This window comes from Aphelocoma coerulescens, chromosome 5 (assembly GCF_041296385.1).
Source record: "Aphelocoma coerulescens isolate FSJ_1873_10779 chromosome 5, UR_Acoe_1.0, whole genome shotgun sequence".
Lineage (NCBI taxonomy): Eukaryota > Metazoa > Chordata > Aves > Passeriformes > Corvidae > Aphelocoma > Aphelocoma coerulescens.
In genome coordinates, this window is record NC_091019.1 from 57,881,046 (window position 1) to 57,893,749 (window position 12,704).

Consider the following 12,704-nt stretch of genomic DNA (forward strand, 5'->3'; position numbering starts at 1 on the left):
ACAACCCAAAAGCAGCTGCAGGCTTCATATCCCCAGAAGTCACTTGTGATTACTGGAGTTACACAGCTTGATAGTAGGGAAGATTTTTCTTACTCTTCAGCAAAGTCTTACATGTCTTTTTAAAGCTGCTTCCTTCACTTTCATATTCTGGTAGGTAGAGAGCTTTCCTTTGTGATTGAAGGTTTCTGGTTTATGCTTCTCTGCTGTGTTGGAGTAGAAGTGGTGGGATGTGGAACAGTCGTTCCCACTTCAGCCATCTCTTCTAAATCCCAGGCTGTTGCCTTTGTAATGTCACTTGAAGAGCTTCAGAGTAACTTGAGAGGATTTACTGTTCTCTCTCAGATGTCAATGTTGAAAACTTCTGCTGATACGGTCTCTGCTCTCAGTCCTCAATTTCTTTTGTCAGGAGCTACGTGGAAAAAGATCTTGCAGTAACTACATTGAAATTGCACATTTCTTCAATTAATACCTATTTTTTTCTAACAGTTTGACTCTCCTTTAAGTGAAAACTTACAGAAACAGGTCAAGCATGTTCTACAGGTACACTTAGTGCTTAATTTTATGGGATAATGTGGGTAGTACAGGATAAATGTAGCTTCATTTTCAAAGAGAAATGTGGAGGAAAAGAATCTAAAAGGGAATTACCTGCTGAGCTGGATATTTGACCCATCAAGAACTGGGTTTATGTACTCTCAGCTTGATGATTTTTTGAGTTGGTTTGTTGGGGGTTTTTTTTGTATTTCATTAGAATAAGTGCTGTTTATAAAGATACATAGATGGCCTCACTTGTATGCACTGGAGTACACTTTTCAGTTTTTTCTTGCGAGTCTCCTGGTGCAGACAGCTGTGCTCTGTCCTCCCCCAACAGCTGACTTCCTGGCTGCTGAGCTCAAACAGTTTTAGAGGACCTTGATCTCAAACAAGGGAGGTTCTTGAAAGCTTCAAAAGCCTCAGTTCCTGGGGAAAAAAGAGAGAACCCTAGAAATAAGCAGAGAGAGAAACTGTAGCACAAGCTGATTGGGCTTTTCTAGAGAGAAGAGCATGCGTGCTGGACGAAAGTCAGGTAACTTTGATCAGAGCTTGGCATTTCATAGATGCTAAAGCTCAGGCTGAGGGACAGTGTCAAAGGAAACAAGGAAACTAGATCTTGCTGGGTTCACAGGTCATAAAACTATTCATTTCACCTTGCTGTAGTCCCAGAATAGCTTTGTATTGCTTTTGGCCATTGTTGGAGGAAGAATACACTCTGCAGACCTTTTATCTGATGTAGTGCAGCTGTTCTCTGTTAGATAGAGACTTATGACATAATAGTCTCTTTTTTTAAAATTCGTTAACTGTTTTAGCAGACAGTGGCTCTTTCTAAACTGAAAAACAGTTGTGCTGTGGTATTGAGATTAATTCTTACAATAGGTTGTATTATATCTTGTTTTCAGATCATGTTTCTTCTTTCAGTAGATGTGATTTCTGTGTCAAACACTTGTGTTTTGTCTGAGGAGACACTTCCTTTCTAGCAGGCAAAGAGCAGAATTCAGTAATTCTCCCTTCTTTGCTTGTTAAAAATAAAAAAGAACTATTTTTTAGTCCATTTTGTTACACATATGTAAGGTGTTTAGCCGGAAAATAGAATGTAAAAGACAGTAATCATATTATTCCAGTTGCACTTGACAAGGAACATAGGAGAAGGTACAAAGTCTAAAAATACGATGATGCTATACAGTTCTCCATTTCAAACTCCTTTTGTGTAGCCATGTGTGAGAAATTCAAATTGAGAATGTTTTGCATTCATAATGTCACCTTGTTCTTCTTCTCTGTTACAGACTTCCAAGCAGTTCTGGTTCAGTCTCACCCTTTTTCCACAGAAAAATCTGATGTAGAGCAGCAAGTCTTAAATTTGTATATATTAAGTCTCTCTCTTTTCTGCAAGCCATGAGATCTGGCCTTCTTCAGTCTTCTCACTGTTTCCCTGCTGAAGCAGTTTAGAATTCTAATGCCGGTAGATGTTAGGACAGATCTTGGAAAACTAAAAAATCCACAAACTACATCTTATTGGTGTGTTGCAGCAAAGTGACAGAATGCTCTTGGCAGTGTGAAAAGGGCCTTGAGAGGTCATTTAGCTATCCTTTTGTAATTTAATCCTTATAGAGAATGGTTCTTCCTAGAGAGCTTCTTCTTCAAAACTTACATTTATACAGATTTTTAAAATCACTCTTTAGAAAAGTATTTCAGTGCTCCAATTGTTACTTCTAGCAAAAAGCTCTGATGCTTTTTCCTCTCTTCTCCTTACCTGCCAAGCATCAGAAAATTCCTCACACAAGAAGGTTAGGAGTGAGGGAGCTGTCAATGGAAACAGTGATGGAAGGTGGAATACAAGGGTTTCAGTCTGGTGCAGCCATGCTTTGTGCTATTTTTCATTCAGTTGTGACTGCTGTTCTTCAGTTATTAATGTCCTACACATTGCATTATTTCCCTTCACGTGGATTGGGCTCACTTCTGTGCCATCCTGTTGCAATGCAGAGGAGTTCAAAAGCATCTCCAAAGGAAGCTACTGATTGATCATCTGCTCAACCTCCGCTCTTAGGCAGTCACAATAAAGCAGTTCAGGAGTGAATGATAATAGTGCTGTGTCTCTGCAAACCTGAATAAAGCCTGAGGTGTTTGTCATGCTGTCAGCATTGGAAGCCCCTGCAGAGTGAGCTTGTGACTGGCACTGAGGTACTGGTAGCAGAGAGAAAAGGAAGGGAAACCAAAAGGATGGGACAAGTGGTGGCATGGGAGCACTTTGGCAGTTTCAGCAACTGTAAAAAGCTGAACTTGGAGTCTGAAAGAGGGAACCAGTACAGAAAGGAACAAGCAAAACCAGAATGAAGGCGTAGGGAATGGAATAGTACCTCAACTTTCCATAGTCTGCATGGTTTCTAAGGTGGCATTTTGCATGTGAGTGATTCAGTAGTACAGGATGCTAAGATCACTTTGGTGCTTATGTTTCAAATACAAAATTTACTGCTGCATCAGTTATTTGACCTACCAAGAACCTACCAATAACTTTCACATGCTGTAAATACTGAGGGAGAGAACCCTTGCTCCTTACCAATACAGGAGGATCCTTACACTAAACTGGTGGTCTGGTCATGAGTTATTTTCTTGTAACAGTAATGCTGCCTCATTTTTCTGCCAGGGAAGTCTTCTTATGCTTGAATGAAGACTGAAAATACATTTATTTAAATGTAGTTACCATTTGTATGTGCTCTGTTGGACTTATTTTAAGAAGTCATAACATCTGCCTCAATTCTGACCATGCATGCATGACAAAATGCATTTGACTGCATTTGGGATCATGTAAGAGTAATACTTTATCCACCTTTTCCATACATGTGAAGTTCTGCAGCAATGCTTATGACTCTAAGAAGCAATGTATTAGGACACTGCACTGTGTAAATAGCTTATAAGGTTTGCTATGTGAAGCAGGAAAAACTTTACGATATTAGGAAATTATGATAGAAGAAATTATTCCATTACACTGGAGAGATATAAGAGAGTTTTTCCACTGAGCTTGCTATGGTATAGAAAATACACTAAACCATATGCACTTAGACAGCAGATCTCTGTCAGATGCACAGTTGCTTCTCATTGCATAAGTTTTGACAAACAGGCTCTTTCCCAGTAGTTTCTCAAGTAACTAAAGCCAATTTCTTACCCTTTTCTCTCTGGCATGGCATGAAAAATCACCTTTGGAGAGGGCCTGGAAAACCTCAGTCCAGGAGGAAAGCTTTTATAGCTGTATACAGTATTGGAATGGAAATACTTCAGTAACCTTTCTGAAAGTCATTGCTTCTACTGGTCTATAATTAGCCACACAGGAAAAACAAAATCCTCGTTCAAGTATAGGAGAAACCAAATAGATCAAATAACATCAAAGTTATTCAGCAGCTTTTTCCCAAATATGCTGGTCACTGTAGGAGTTGGTTATGTAGCTCTGACTGGATAACTTTGTGTCAACTTCAGCAATAAATGTTGAAATCTTTGATTAAAGCTCCTGCTTCTTTGAGATGTCACTTACATAATTTGGCTTGTTTTCTATCCAGATAGTATCTGCAGTGCAGTATTGCCATCAAAAACATATTGTTCATAGAGATCTCAAGGTGAGTAGGAAAAAGTATGTGCAGTGTATGTGTGTCAGCTTCTGTACCTGTGGGTGTGATCTTTATTGTGTATAAAATACAGTTTATACTCAGCTTTCTGATTTATTTATTTATTTATTTATTTACATATGTTATAGCAAGTTTTGACAAATATCTGCAGCTTAGAACCATTTTAAATAAAAGGAAGAGGATTTATAAGGCATTTAAATGCAAACATTTAATGTCTGCTGAAAGATAGCCTCTCACCCAGTGGTTACATTAAGATCTGATTCAGGTCAGTGTTGGCTGAGAAATCTTTTTTTTTTTTTTTTAAGTAGTAACTTTATAGAAATATGACAAGAGTTGACATTGAACAGCATGAATTACCAGTAGTGATGATGAAACTGAAGTATGGCTTCTTTGTAGCTTGACATAGAACAGCATATCTCTTCTTTAAACTGTGCCTTTTATATTAATAGTATTGCTACATAATTTGTTCAACCTGTCATAGCATTGTAACTTAAAAAAGCAAAAAGCAATACCACCACCAAAAAAAAGGAACACGTGAAAACAGTTTAAAGGTTATGTTTATTACCAAAGTACTGCAAGAATACCACATGCTGGCAAGTATGGATTGTGAGACTATATCTTATTTTCATCTGAATAGATCAAAATGTAAGATGCATTTCTGTGGAGAAAACAAATAGATGGTAAGAAGTTTTCAGGTAGTATAACAGCTCCCATAGTCTGATGCCATTGTACAGAGATTTTTAAAACAGGATATGGTAATGATTGACTAAAGCACACTTAAAGACCTGGCAAGGCATGGAATGTTAACAGGTATTTCATCTTCTTGCCTTTTAAGAATGAGTAAAGCCAACCAATAGTATTCTAAATTGAGTATTTTATTAATCTTACAAAGCATTCTTTCTCTTCCAGGCTGAAAACCTATTGCTAGATGCAGATATGAACATTAAAATAGCTGACTTTGGTTTTAGCAATGAGTTTACAGTCGGAAATAAACTGGACACCTTTTGTGGCAGCCCACCATATGCTGCTCCAGAGCTCTTTCAAGGGAAGAAATATGATGGACCTGAAGTAGATGTTTGGAGTTTAGGTGTTATTCTTTATACTCTCGTGAGTGGATCTCTTCCCTTTGATGGACAGAACTTAAAGGTAGCTTTTTGTAGAGTATATGTTCATCTAATATTTTATCTAATATTTTAAGTGACTTGCTGCTTACAATTTACTGTCCGTTCTTGCTCTGTTACCAAGGAACTTAGAGAAAGAGTGCTAAGGGGAAAATACAGGATTCCTTTCTACATGTCTACAGACTGTGAAAACCTCCTCAAACGTTTCCTGGTGCTAAACCCAACAAAAAGAGGCACTCTAGAGGTAATGGCACAAATAAGGTGCATCACAAAGCTAGACATGGTATTTTGCAAACTGCATTTTTGAGCTGTAACTTATTACTGCCAAACTTTTCCTATGCATAATTGGAGTGGGCTCTGGAGGTGGGGTTGTTGACAAAAGCATATGACTCTTTTTAATTGTTTACTGGGGTTGTAACACACCTGACTCCAGTTACTTTCAAAATCAACGTGTCACTACACTTTCTATGTCACATAACTTTTCTTGGTGGTTAGCTTGTGGATTCCTGCATTAATGGATGATCTACCACATTGTTTTCCACGTTTTCAGTTGTGAACTGGAGGTACTGGCTGCTGTAGTTGCCTTTTGCCTGCCTTTAATACCATCATGGAGGAGAATAGGCCAAAACAGGGCTTCCTTGGACTTCTGTTGGTGGAGCTTGGAATTCCAAGACATGTCGAAGTTGTCACACTGTTCCTGGTCTGCATTGCAGGCTTTTGGCCCTCAGATGTGAGCTGGAATACAGCTGACTGGGGAGCAGCCTGGCTTGATGTGTGTAGTTGGTTCTCCTCACTGGAGCAAAGCAAAACTGAATAAGTGCTGGGAATGTTCTGGAACATGAAAACTAGGAAAGGCCTTAGTGTTTGTTAGATAGAGAAGTTGTTCTTCCCACAGCTTGTTTTCTTTGCTGGTAAGTGTACTGTACTCACAAAACCTTTTTTTTTTATAGCAAATTATGAAGGACAGGTGGATCAATGCAGGGCATGAGGAGGATGAACTTAAACCTTTTGTTGAACCAGAACTAGACATCTCGGACCAGAAAAGAATAGGTGAGTCCTTTCCAGAGTATGATACGATTTGCATGATGTGGGAGGGGCTTTTTTCCTCTACCACCACTCTGTATTTGTTTGCCATTTGGAAAAAGTAACTAATCCTTTAAAACTGATACTTGATCATGTTTATGTTCTCAAAATTAATAATTCTGTTTTAATTCTTTAAATGTTCCATCCTTTCTCTTGGACACTCAGCCAGCCGAAACATCAGAGTTTCTGTTTACTTACAGAATGTCTGTTTGGTTTTAGATATTATGGTAGGAATGGGATATTCTCAAGAAGAAATTCAGGAATCCCTTAGTAAAATGAAGTATGATGAAATCACAGCTACATACTTACTGCTAGGAAGGAAGTCATCAGAGGTAAGTACCATTCCTAAAACTGCAAAGAAGCAAATCAGAAAGTGTCCTTAGCAAAGTTAGAAGCAAAAATTAAGTCAGTTACTATAGGCATTGCCTTCCTGCACAAAAATCCATTGCACCTAAAGTCGTGTTGTTCTAGTCATCAGCAGTCCAAGTGATGCAGATTTGTTCTCACATGATTTTAAGCGAGTAAATTCTTGCCTTTAGGCCCTCCAGAACTGACCTGTTTGCTCAGCAGTTACTCCTCTGAAGAATTTTGTATGCAGTTACTGTCCTGGCAAGTCTAGGAGCTCAAGTGTGAATGTGCCAGCTGTAACTATTTTAAGAGAACCAAGGAGCAGGACTGACCAACCTGAAAAAGTTCTTGCATTGTAGATTACCTTTCCATATGCTGCTGAGAGGGCTCAGCATCAGTAAGCTGGTCTTGGTTCCTCTGCCGGAGGAGTTGGTGTGGTGGCCTCTACAAAGTGTATCATCTCTTCCTGTTAAAACCTTGGAGATTTTAGGAATCCGAAGGGAGAGTTTTGAAAGGACAAATGGATTTTCTTTACTGGTTATCCTTTGAGGAGCTGCAAATTCCACTGAGTTTTACCTAAGACAGTTGTACAACCTCAAAGAAGGTGGGACCTCTTAAGCAAATGCCCATGCCATCACTTAATTTCCCATGTAGCAGAGCCATCTTCCACCTCCCTGTTCCTGCTCCCAGAATGTGGTGGATGTTTTAATTTGTTTTGTCTGAACTCCTTGTTTTAATACTCTCGTTTGTATTGTAGTTGGATGCAAGTGATTCAAGCTCCAGCAGCAATCTTTCACTTGCCAAAGTTAGGCCAAGTAGTGATCTTAATAATAGCACTGGACAATCTCCTCATCACAAAGTTCAGAGAAGCATATCTTCTAGCCAGAAACAGCGGCGGTACAGTGATCACGGTGAGCATTTCTCATTTTCAGTGTTGCAGAGTACTGTGACTTCCAGTTCTGCTCTGTTTCTGGATTTGTCTCCATCCTCCAAGTGTAAGGAGGGTGACAACAGCGTGGTTCACAGCATGGTGGTTAAATATTTTAGTGAATAACTGATTTTTTAATTGGTTTTGTTATAAAGCCTTCAAAAGAGCTTTTAGAGGAATGCTGAATACACCAACTTAATTCTCTTGTTCTGCCTTGTGTTGTCCCTTACATTCCTGACTGTGCTGGCAAAGTCTTGTTACACAAATTGAAGAGAATGTTACAACCCCTTTTTCATGAAAAGCACAGCACTCCTCCCCCATGCTCTTGTATGTCTGTTCAGCTTTTGTTTTCTTTTGACACTAATAGGTCAGCTTCTGTCTAAAACTTGAAGAAATGTCAGTTTGCCAATATTTCTGGTTTCCTGTTTCCTGAGGGTAGTGTCACTTGGTTGTCCTGCAGGAATTCAATTTCTAAAGAACAAAGACTCTGACAAACTTACAACTCTTCTGCTGAATGATGAGAGTGCAATATAGTAGATTAGGATTTTCTAAATGTCTTAAACATCCTCCTGCTCAGACACTTAACTCATGAAAGGAATCCCCGTTTAGGCCTACATTGAAATACCTCGAGTGCATTCAGAGGTTGCTTTCCTTGGGGAGTCTTCTGGGATGCTAATTACTGGGGGTTTTGATACTTTTAAAACATGTTTTAGCTACATATTATATATTTATATGTTTATGTATTTATATGTATTTTTTTTGTCTGTGTATATACATACACTTTTTGATTAATTCTTATTAAAACGTTTAACTAAGAAGTTGATGTAACTTGATGTATCCTCTTCAGAGGTGTGAGATGTCAAGAAACACAATCCTGACACCACCCACAGGTTTTACCCAGTGTCCAGGAACCTGTTAAAGCAAGAGGGAGCTTGGCACTGTTGAAGGGGCTTCCTCATTCTCAGGTGTCAGGAGCAGTTGTCTGTTCCTGCACACGTGGGGAGGCTGGTGGGGAACCACTGCCACTTCTGGCTGTTGGAGGAGCACAGACCAACAGCCATCAGTGCTGCTGGTGCTCCAGGGTTGTGTCACAAGGTGCCTGTCTCAGGAAATTGGCTTGAACAGTGTATTGTGCTAATGGGGGATAGTGTGGTTTGAATGAGTCTGTTACTTGTTAAGTGTCTAGGATGACTCTGAAGGGCTTTCCTAGCAAGCCAAACTAGAAACCTTCATGAAATTAATGAAACTTTCATGGAAATCAAGTAGTATCTTCATCTTGCAAGGTTTTTGTTTTTCACAATATTTTATTCTCTCCTGAAATACATCTATTTCAATAATTTAATTATCTTTTTGAAACTCTTATTCCCAGTGTTAACTGTGTTGTTTCATGTGTGAATATATTTATTTCCATTGTGGTGAAAAATAGTTACTGAACTTCTGAGAAGAAAAATCCTTTTCCTGTTTCTTTTGTTTGTTTTTTAAGCTGGACCGTCCATCCCCTCAGTAGTGGCATATCCCAAAAGAAGCCAGACTAGCACTACAGACAGTGACCTCAAAGAGGAAGGAATTCAGTCAAGAAAATCCAGCAGTAGTGCTGTTGCAGGAAGAGGAATTGCACCAGCTAGCCCAATGCTTGGAAATGCCAGCAATCCCAATAAGGCTGATATTCCTGAACGTAAGAAAAGTTCAGCTGTCCCTAGTGTAAGTAGAAACGTTTATTTATCAAAACCATGAATTTTTTTGAGGAGTTAAAAAGTATTAAACCTGTGATTTATCAGTGGTGCTGATACTACCTGTCATTTATCAAGAGTAAATGTAGGTATTTTTTCCCTTGCAATGTCAGCTATTCAAGTTACCTCCTAACAGTCTTGAAGTAGTCAGTATTCATAATTAGCATTAGTAGCTCTTAGTAAACAGACATAATTTGGGTATTAAAAAAAGTAAACAAAAAAAAAGGTAGTTACATTACTTCTGATATCACCAACTATTCCTTTTTGGCCTCTGTACAAAAGAATGAAACCTCTATTTTTGTTATCCTCCTTTATAGTTTCATGTGTATAAGGAGCCACCTAATCTTTGTCCTCAAACATGCTATTTTAAGTCATAGTTATGTTGTTAAGATTATCAAAGAAATGTAGTTCTAAAAACTCTTCAAAGGTATATTTCAGCCTGTATTCAAAAGCAGCGTGCCTGGCTTTTGTCCTTGTGGGCTTCCCCCACCTGCCTCTAAACCACAACAACAACAAGAAAAACATACAAAGGAGCAGAAGTAGGGAATATACATGGTTTAGCAATAGGCAGTGTGCCAAAAGAAAGAAAATCCTTTGTTCAGTTTGGATTTAAATGTGTTCTCTGTGATCCCTCCCTCAAAAACAAAGTTGGAAATCTGTTTTCAGATAATAATAATTCAGTCTTGCAGCATTTAATTTCTAAAACTTTGGGATTTTGTATTGGAAAAAATCCTTCTTTTCAGAAGAAAAAAATTCTCAGTCCTTTATTCACCTTGCAACAGAGTGATTTTTTTTTTTAACTCATCCCACAAAGCTGTCATATTTATTTGGTTGTAATACTCAGCACCATTACTTACAACAAATGAGACAGAACTTCCTGAGCTGCAGCTTTTTGACAGTCTGAAGCAAAAGAAGTGAAATGGTACTTGTTTTACTTTATTGGCCCTGTATTGTCAGTTGGCTCAGTGGCTAGTAGTGACTTGGCTCAAGGATATCAGCCCAAGAGTTTCCTTAGAAAAACACATCTTCTACTGTAGCAGCTGTTATTCATAAATGTGGACAAGAAGTCAGGATTTTGGAGGATCCTTTATTGATTTTTGTGGTCCCCCACACTTACCCTTTGTTCTTATCAGTCCAAAAACCATTCAGATTTGGTTTTTTCTTACATGACAATTCTTAGCTGTTGAATCTCAAAATGGTAGGATAATCGAATCAGTTTTGTCCTACATTGGACTTCACTTGGTATTGTACAGTGCCTTATTCAAAAGATTTGTGTCACAGTTACAACATACTTTACATTCAGTATCTTTTCATCTGCTGTTCTATGCCACTCCCAAATACTGGGGATTTATTCCAGTAGGTTTATTCCAAATTCCTTACTACTGTACCTGAAATAAAATTTCAGCTCATAACCATACGATGCTTCCCTGACTCAGTGTGCAGCTGATCCAGCTGATCTTTTACAAGCAATGATACCAGGTGGTGAGCATGAAATCAGACTTAATGTTGTCACTCAATAATTAGTGTTTAAAATTGTCTCTGTTTATAGCTCTTCACACCAGACAGTATAAACTCTTCTTTTTTCTTTCCTTTTTTTTCCCCCCTGCTTAAGATCTTTGGCTTTCTGGTTGTTGGGGGAGAAGGGAAGCACTGACTTTTTACTCATTTTCTGCAACTGAGTAGGGAATTCTATTTCTTACAGTGTTGGCATGCATCTAGAAGGAAAAAAATTATTGGAGTTACCATATTGTCCTGAGGTTGAAAAAAGTTTGAGGTGAAGAGAGTTTGTTTTACTGAGCACTGAAGTCCTAAAATCTGTAACATGACGAAAAAACACTGAGGAGATGGAAAAATACCCTATAAAAACAATTATTATTTTGACAGAACAGCAAAAGCAGTAGAACCAGTCCTTGTTGGAGACCCTCAGTCAGTTGCCTGCTACTCTTATTAAATAACAAAGCTTATAAGCATGCACTTAAGGATGACAGTTGTGCTTGTAGAGCATATAGCTAAGTCTGGGACTGGAGGGAGGGGCTCCAAGCTGTACTTCTAAAGTTGACAGAGTGTTTAAACTCTTGTAAACCAAATAATTCTGCAAGCTGAACAAATACACATCCGAAATCTTCAAGCTATTTGGGTAAATACCAAATTAATAATGAAAAGCTGCTACAGATGTTGGATAGTTAGCAGGAACTGGTATATCTGTGTTTTAATAATTCCGTGTTTATTTCCTAGAGCTTTGGGTTTTTTCTCAATGTTGTAATAAAGCTGCCCCAGAACCCTAGAATGGCTTTAAGAAAACTGGAAGAGGATAATAGGTGGTACATTTGAAAAATCATCCAGGACCAAATACTGTACTAGTGCTCTTAAGTAAATAGATTGGTTCACTATTCCAAGTCAGAAGCTTTTTTTGAAAGTTTTTCATCAGTCCTTGCCTTGATGTCTCTTAATGGGAAAACAGCCTGCCTGAGCAGAGCACACAGGACTCTCTCTAGGGAAAGAGGAGGGTGCTGTAACACAAATTCATCATCTGTGCTGTGACTGGGCCTTGTGCATGTGCTCACAAGTCCCAACATGTGCTTTTGCTGTGTCAGCTTCCCCTGCAAAGAAGGCAGACGATGCCATGAGGATGAACTTAGGCAGCTAACCCTGACCCTAGGGGTTGTCATTCCATCAGGGAGTGGGGTGCTGTTGACACCAGTTTCCGGTGCTGTGCACCTGTGCTATTTAGTCATGTCCAGAGATTAACAGTCTGGGGATTGGCTGAACAAAAAAGTCACAGCTGAAGAGCTTCTTGATGAATCGTGAAAGGTCAGACGCTAGAAAGTGTAAAGGCCCCAGTACCAAGACTATTCTTGCTAAAACTGAAATTTGAAACCTTGAAATGCTTAAATCTCTTCTGATCTCTGAAATCTGAGCCAAACAGGAAAAAATGTATACTGATGCTTCCATCTTTGCATTTCAGAATGAGCTGGGAAAGCATGTCCTTGCAGTCCTCTAATTTCAGATATGAATACCAAAACTTGTCCACTCCCAAACCTGAAAATGCATAGTCATAAAAGTCTGGTCCAGCACAAAGATTGCAGTCTTGTCTTTCCAGATGTGCAACATGACAGTACATTGTAATGTTGTCGTGTCTTCTCAAGGGAAACCGGTATTTCATGTTCAAAGGGAGCAGATGGAAAGAAGGAAGCCTCTGATTATTGTGCTTATTTCCCACCAGAAGACCAGTGTTGGATATTTTAGGTGCTTCATCCTCTAGTATGTTCAGAACACAGAACAAAATGATCTGCAAATACTAATAGGCAATATTTCACTGTACCATTGGTTTGTGAGGCTTCCATGA

General features: G+C 38.8%; 1 protein-coding gene across 10 annotated transcripts in view; it reads left to right on the top strand.

The window, feature by feature from the left end:
* MARK3 (microtubule affinity regulating kinase 3) overlaps positions 1-12,704 on the top strand; it is a 60,835-nt gene that overhangs the window by 30,664 nt on the left and 17,467 nt on the right. For all 10 annotated transcript variants that reach the window (XM_069018352.1, XM_069018354.1, XM_069018356.1 and 7 more), the window contains 7 exons: positions 4,083-4,139; positions 5,058-5,294; positions 5,394-5,513; positions 6,220-6,319; positions 6,572-6,684; positions 7,458-7,611; positions 9,112-9,329. In XM_069018352.1, the coding sequence (XP_068874453.1) occupies positions 4,083-4,139; positions 5,058-5,294; positions 5,394-5,513; positions 6,220-6,319; positions 6,572-6,684; positions 7,458-7,611; positions 9,112-9,329 (999 nt within the window). The remainder of the gene's footprint in view (positions 1-4,082; positions 4,140-5,057; positions 5,295-5,393; positions 5,514-6,219; positions 6,320-6,571; positions 6,685-7,457; positions 7,612-9,111; positions 9,330-12,704) is intronic.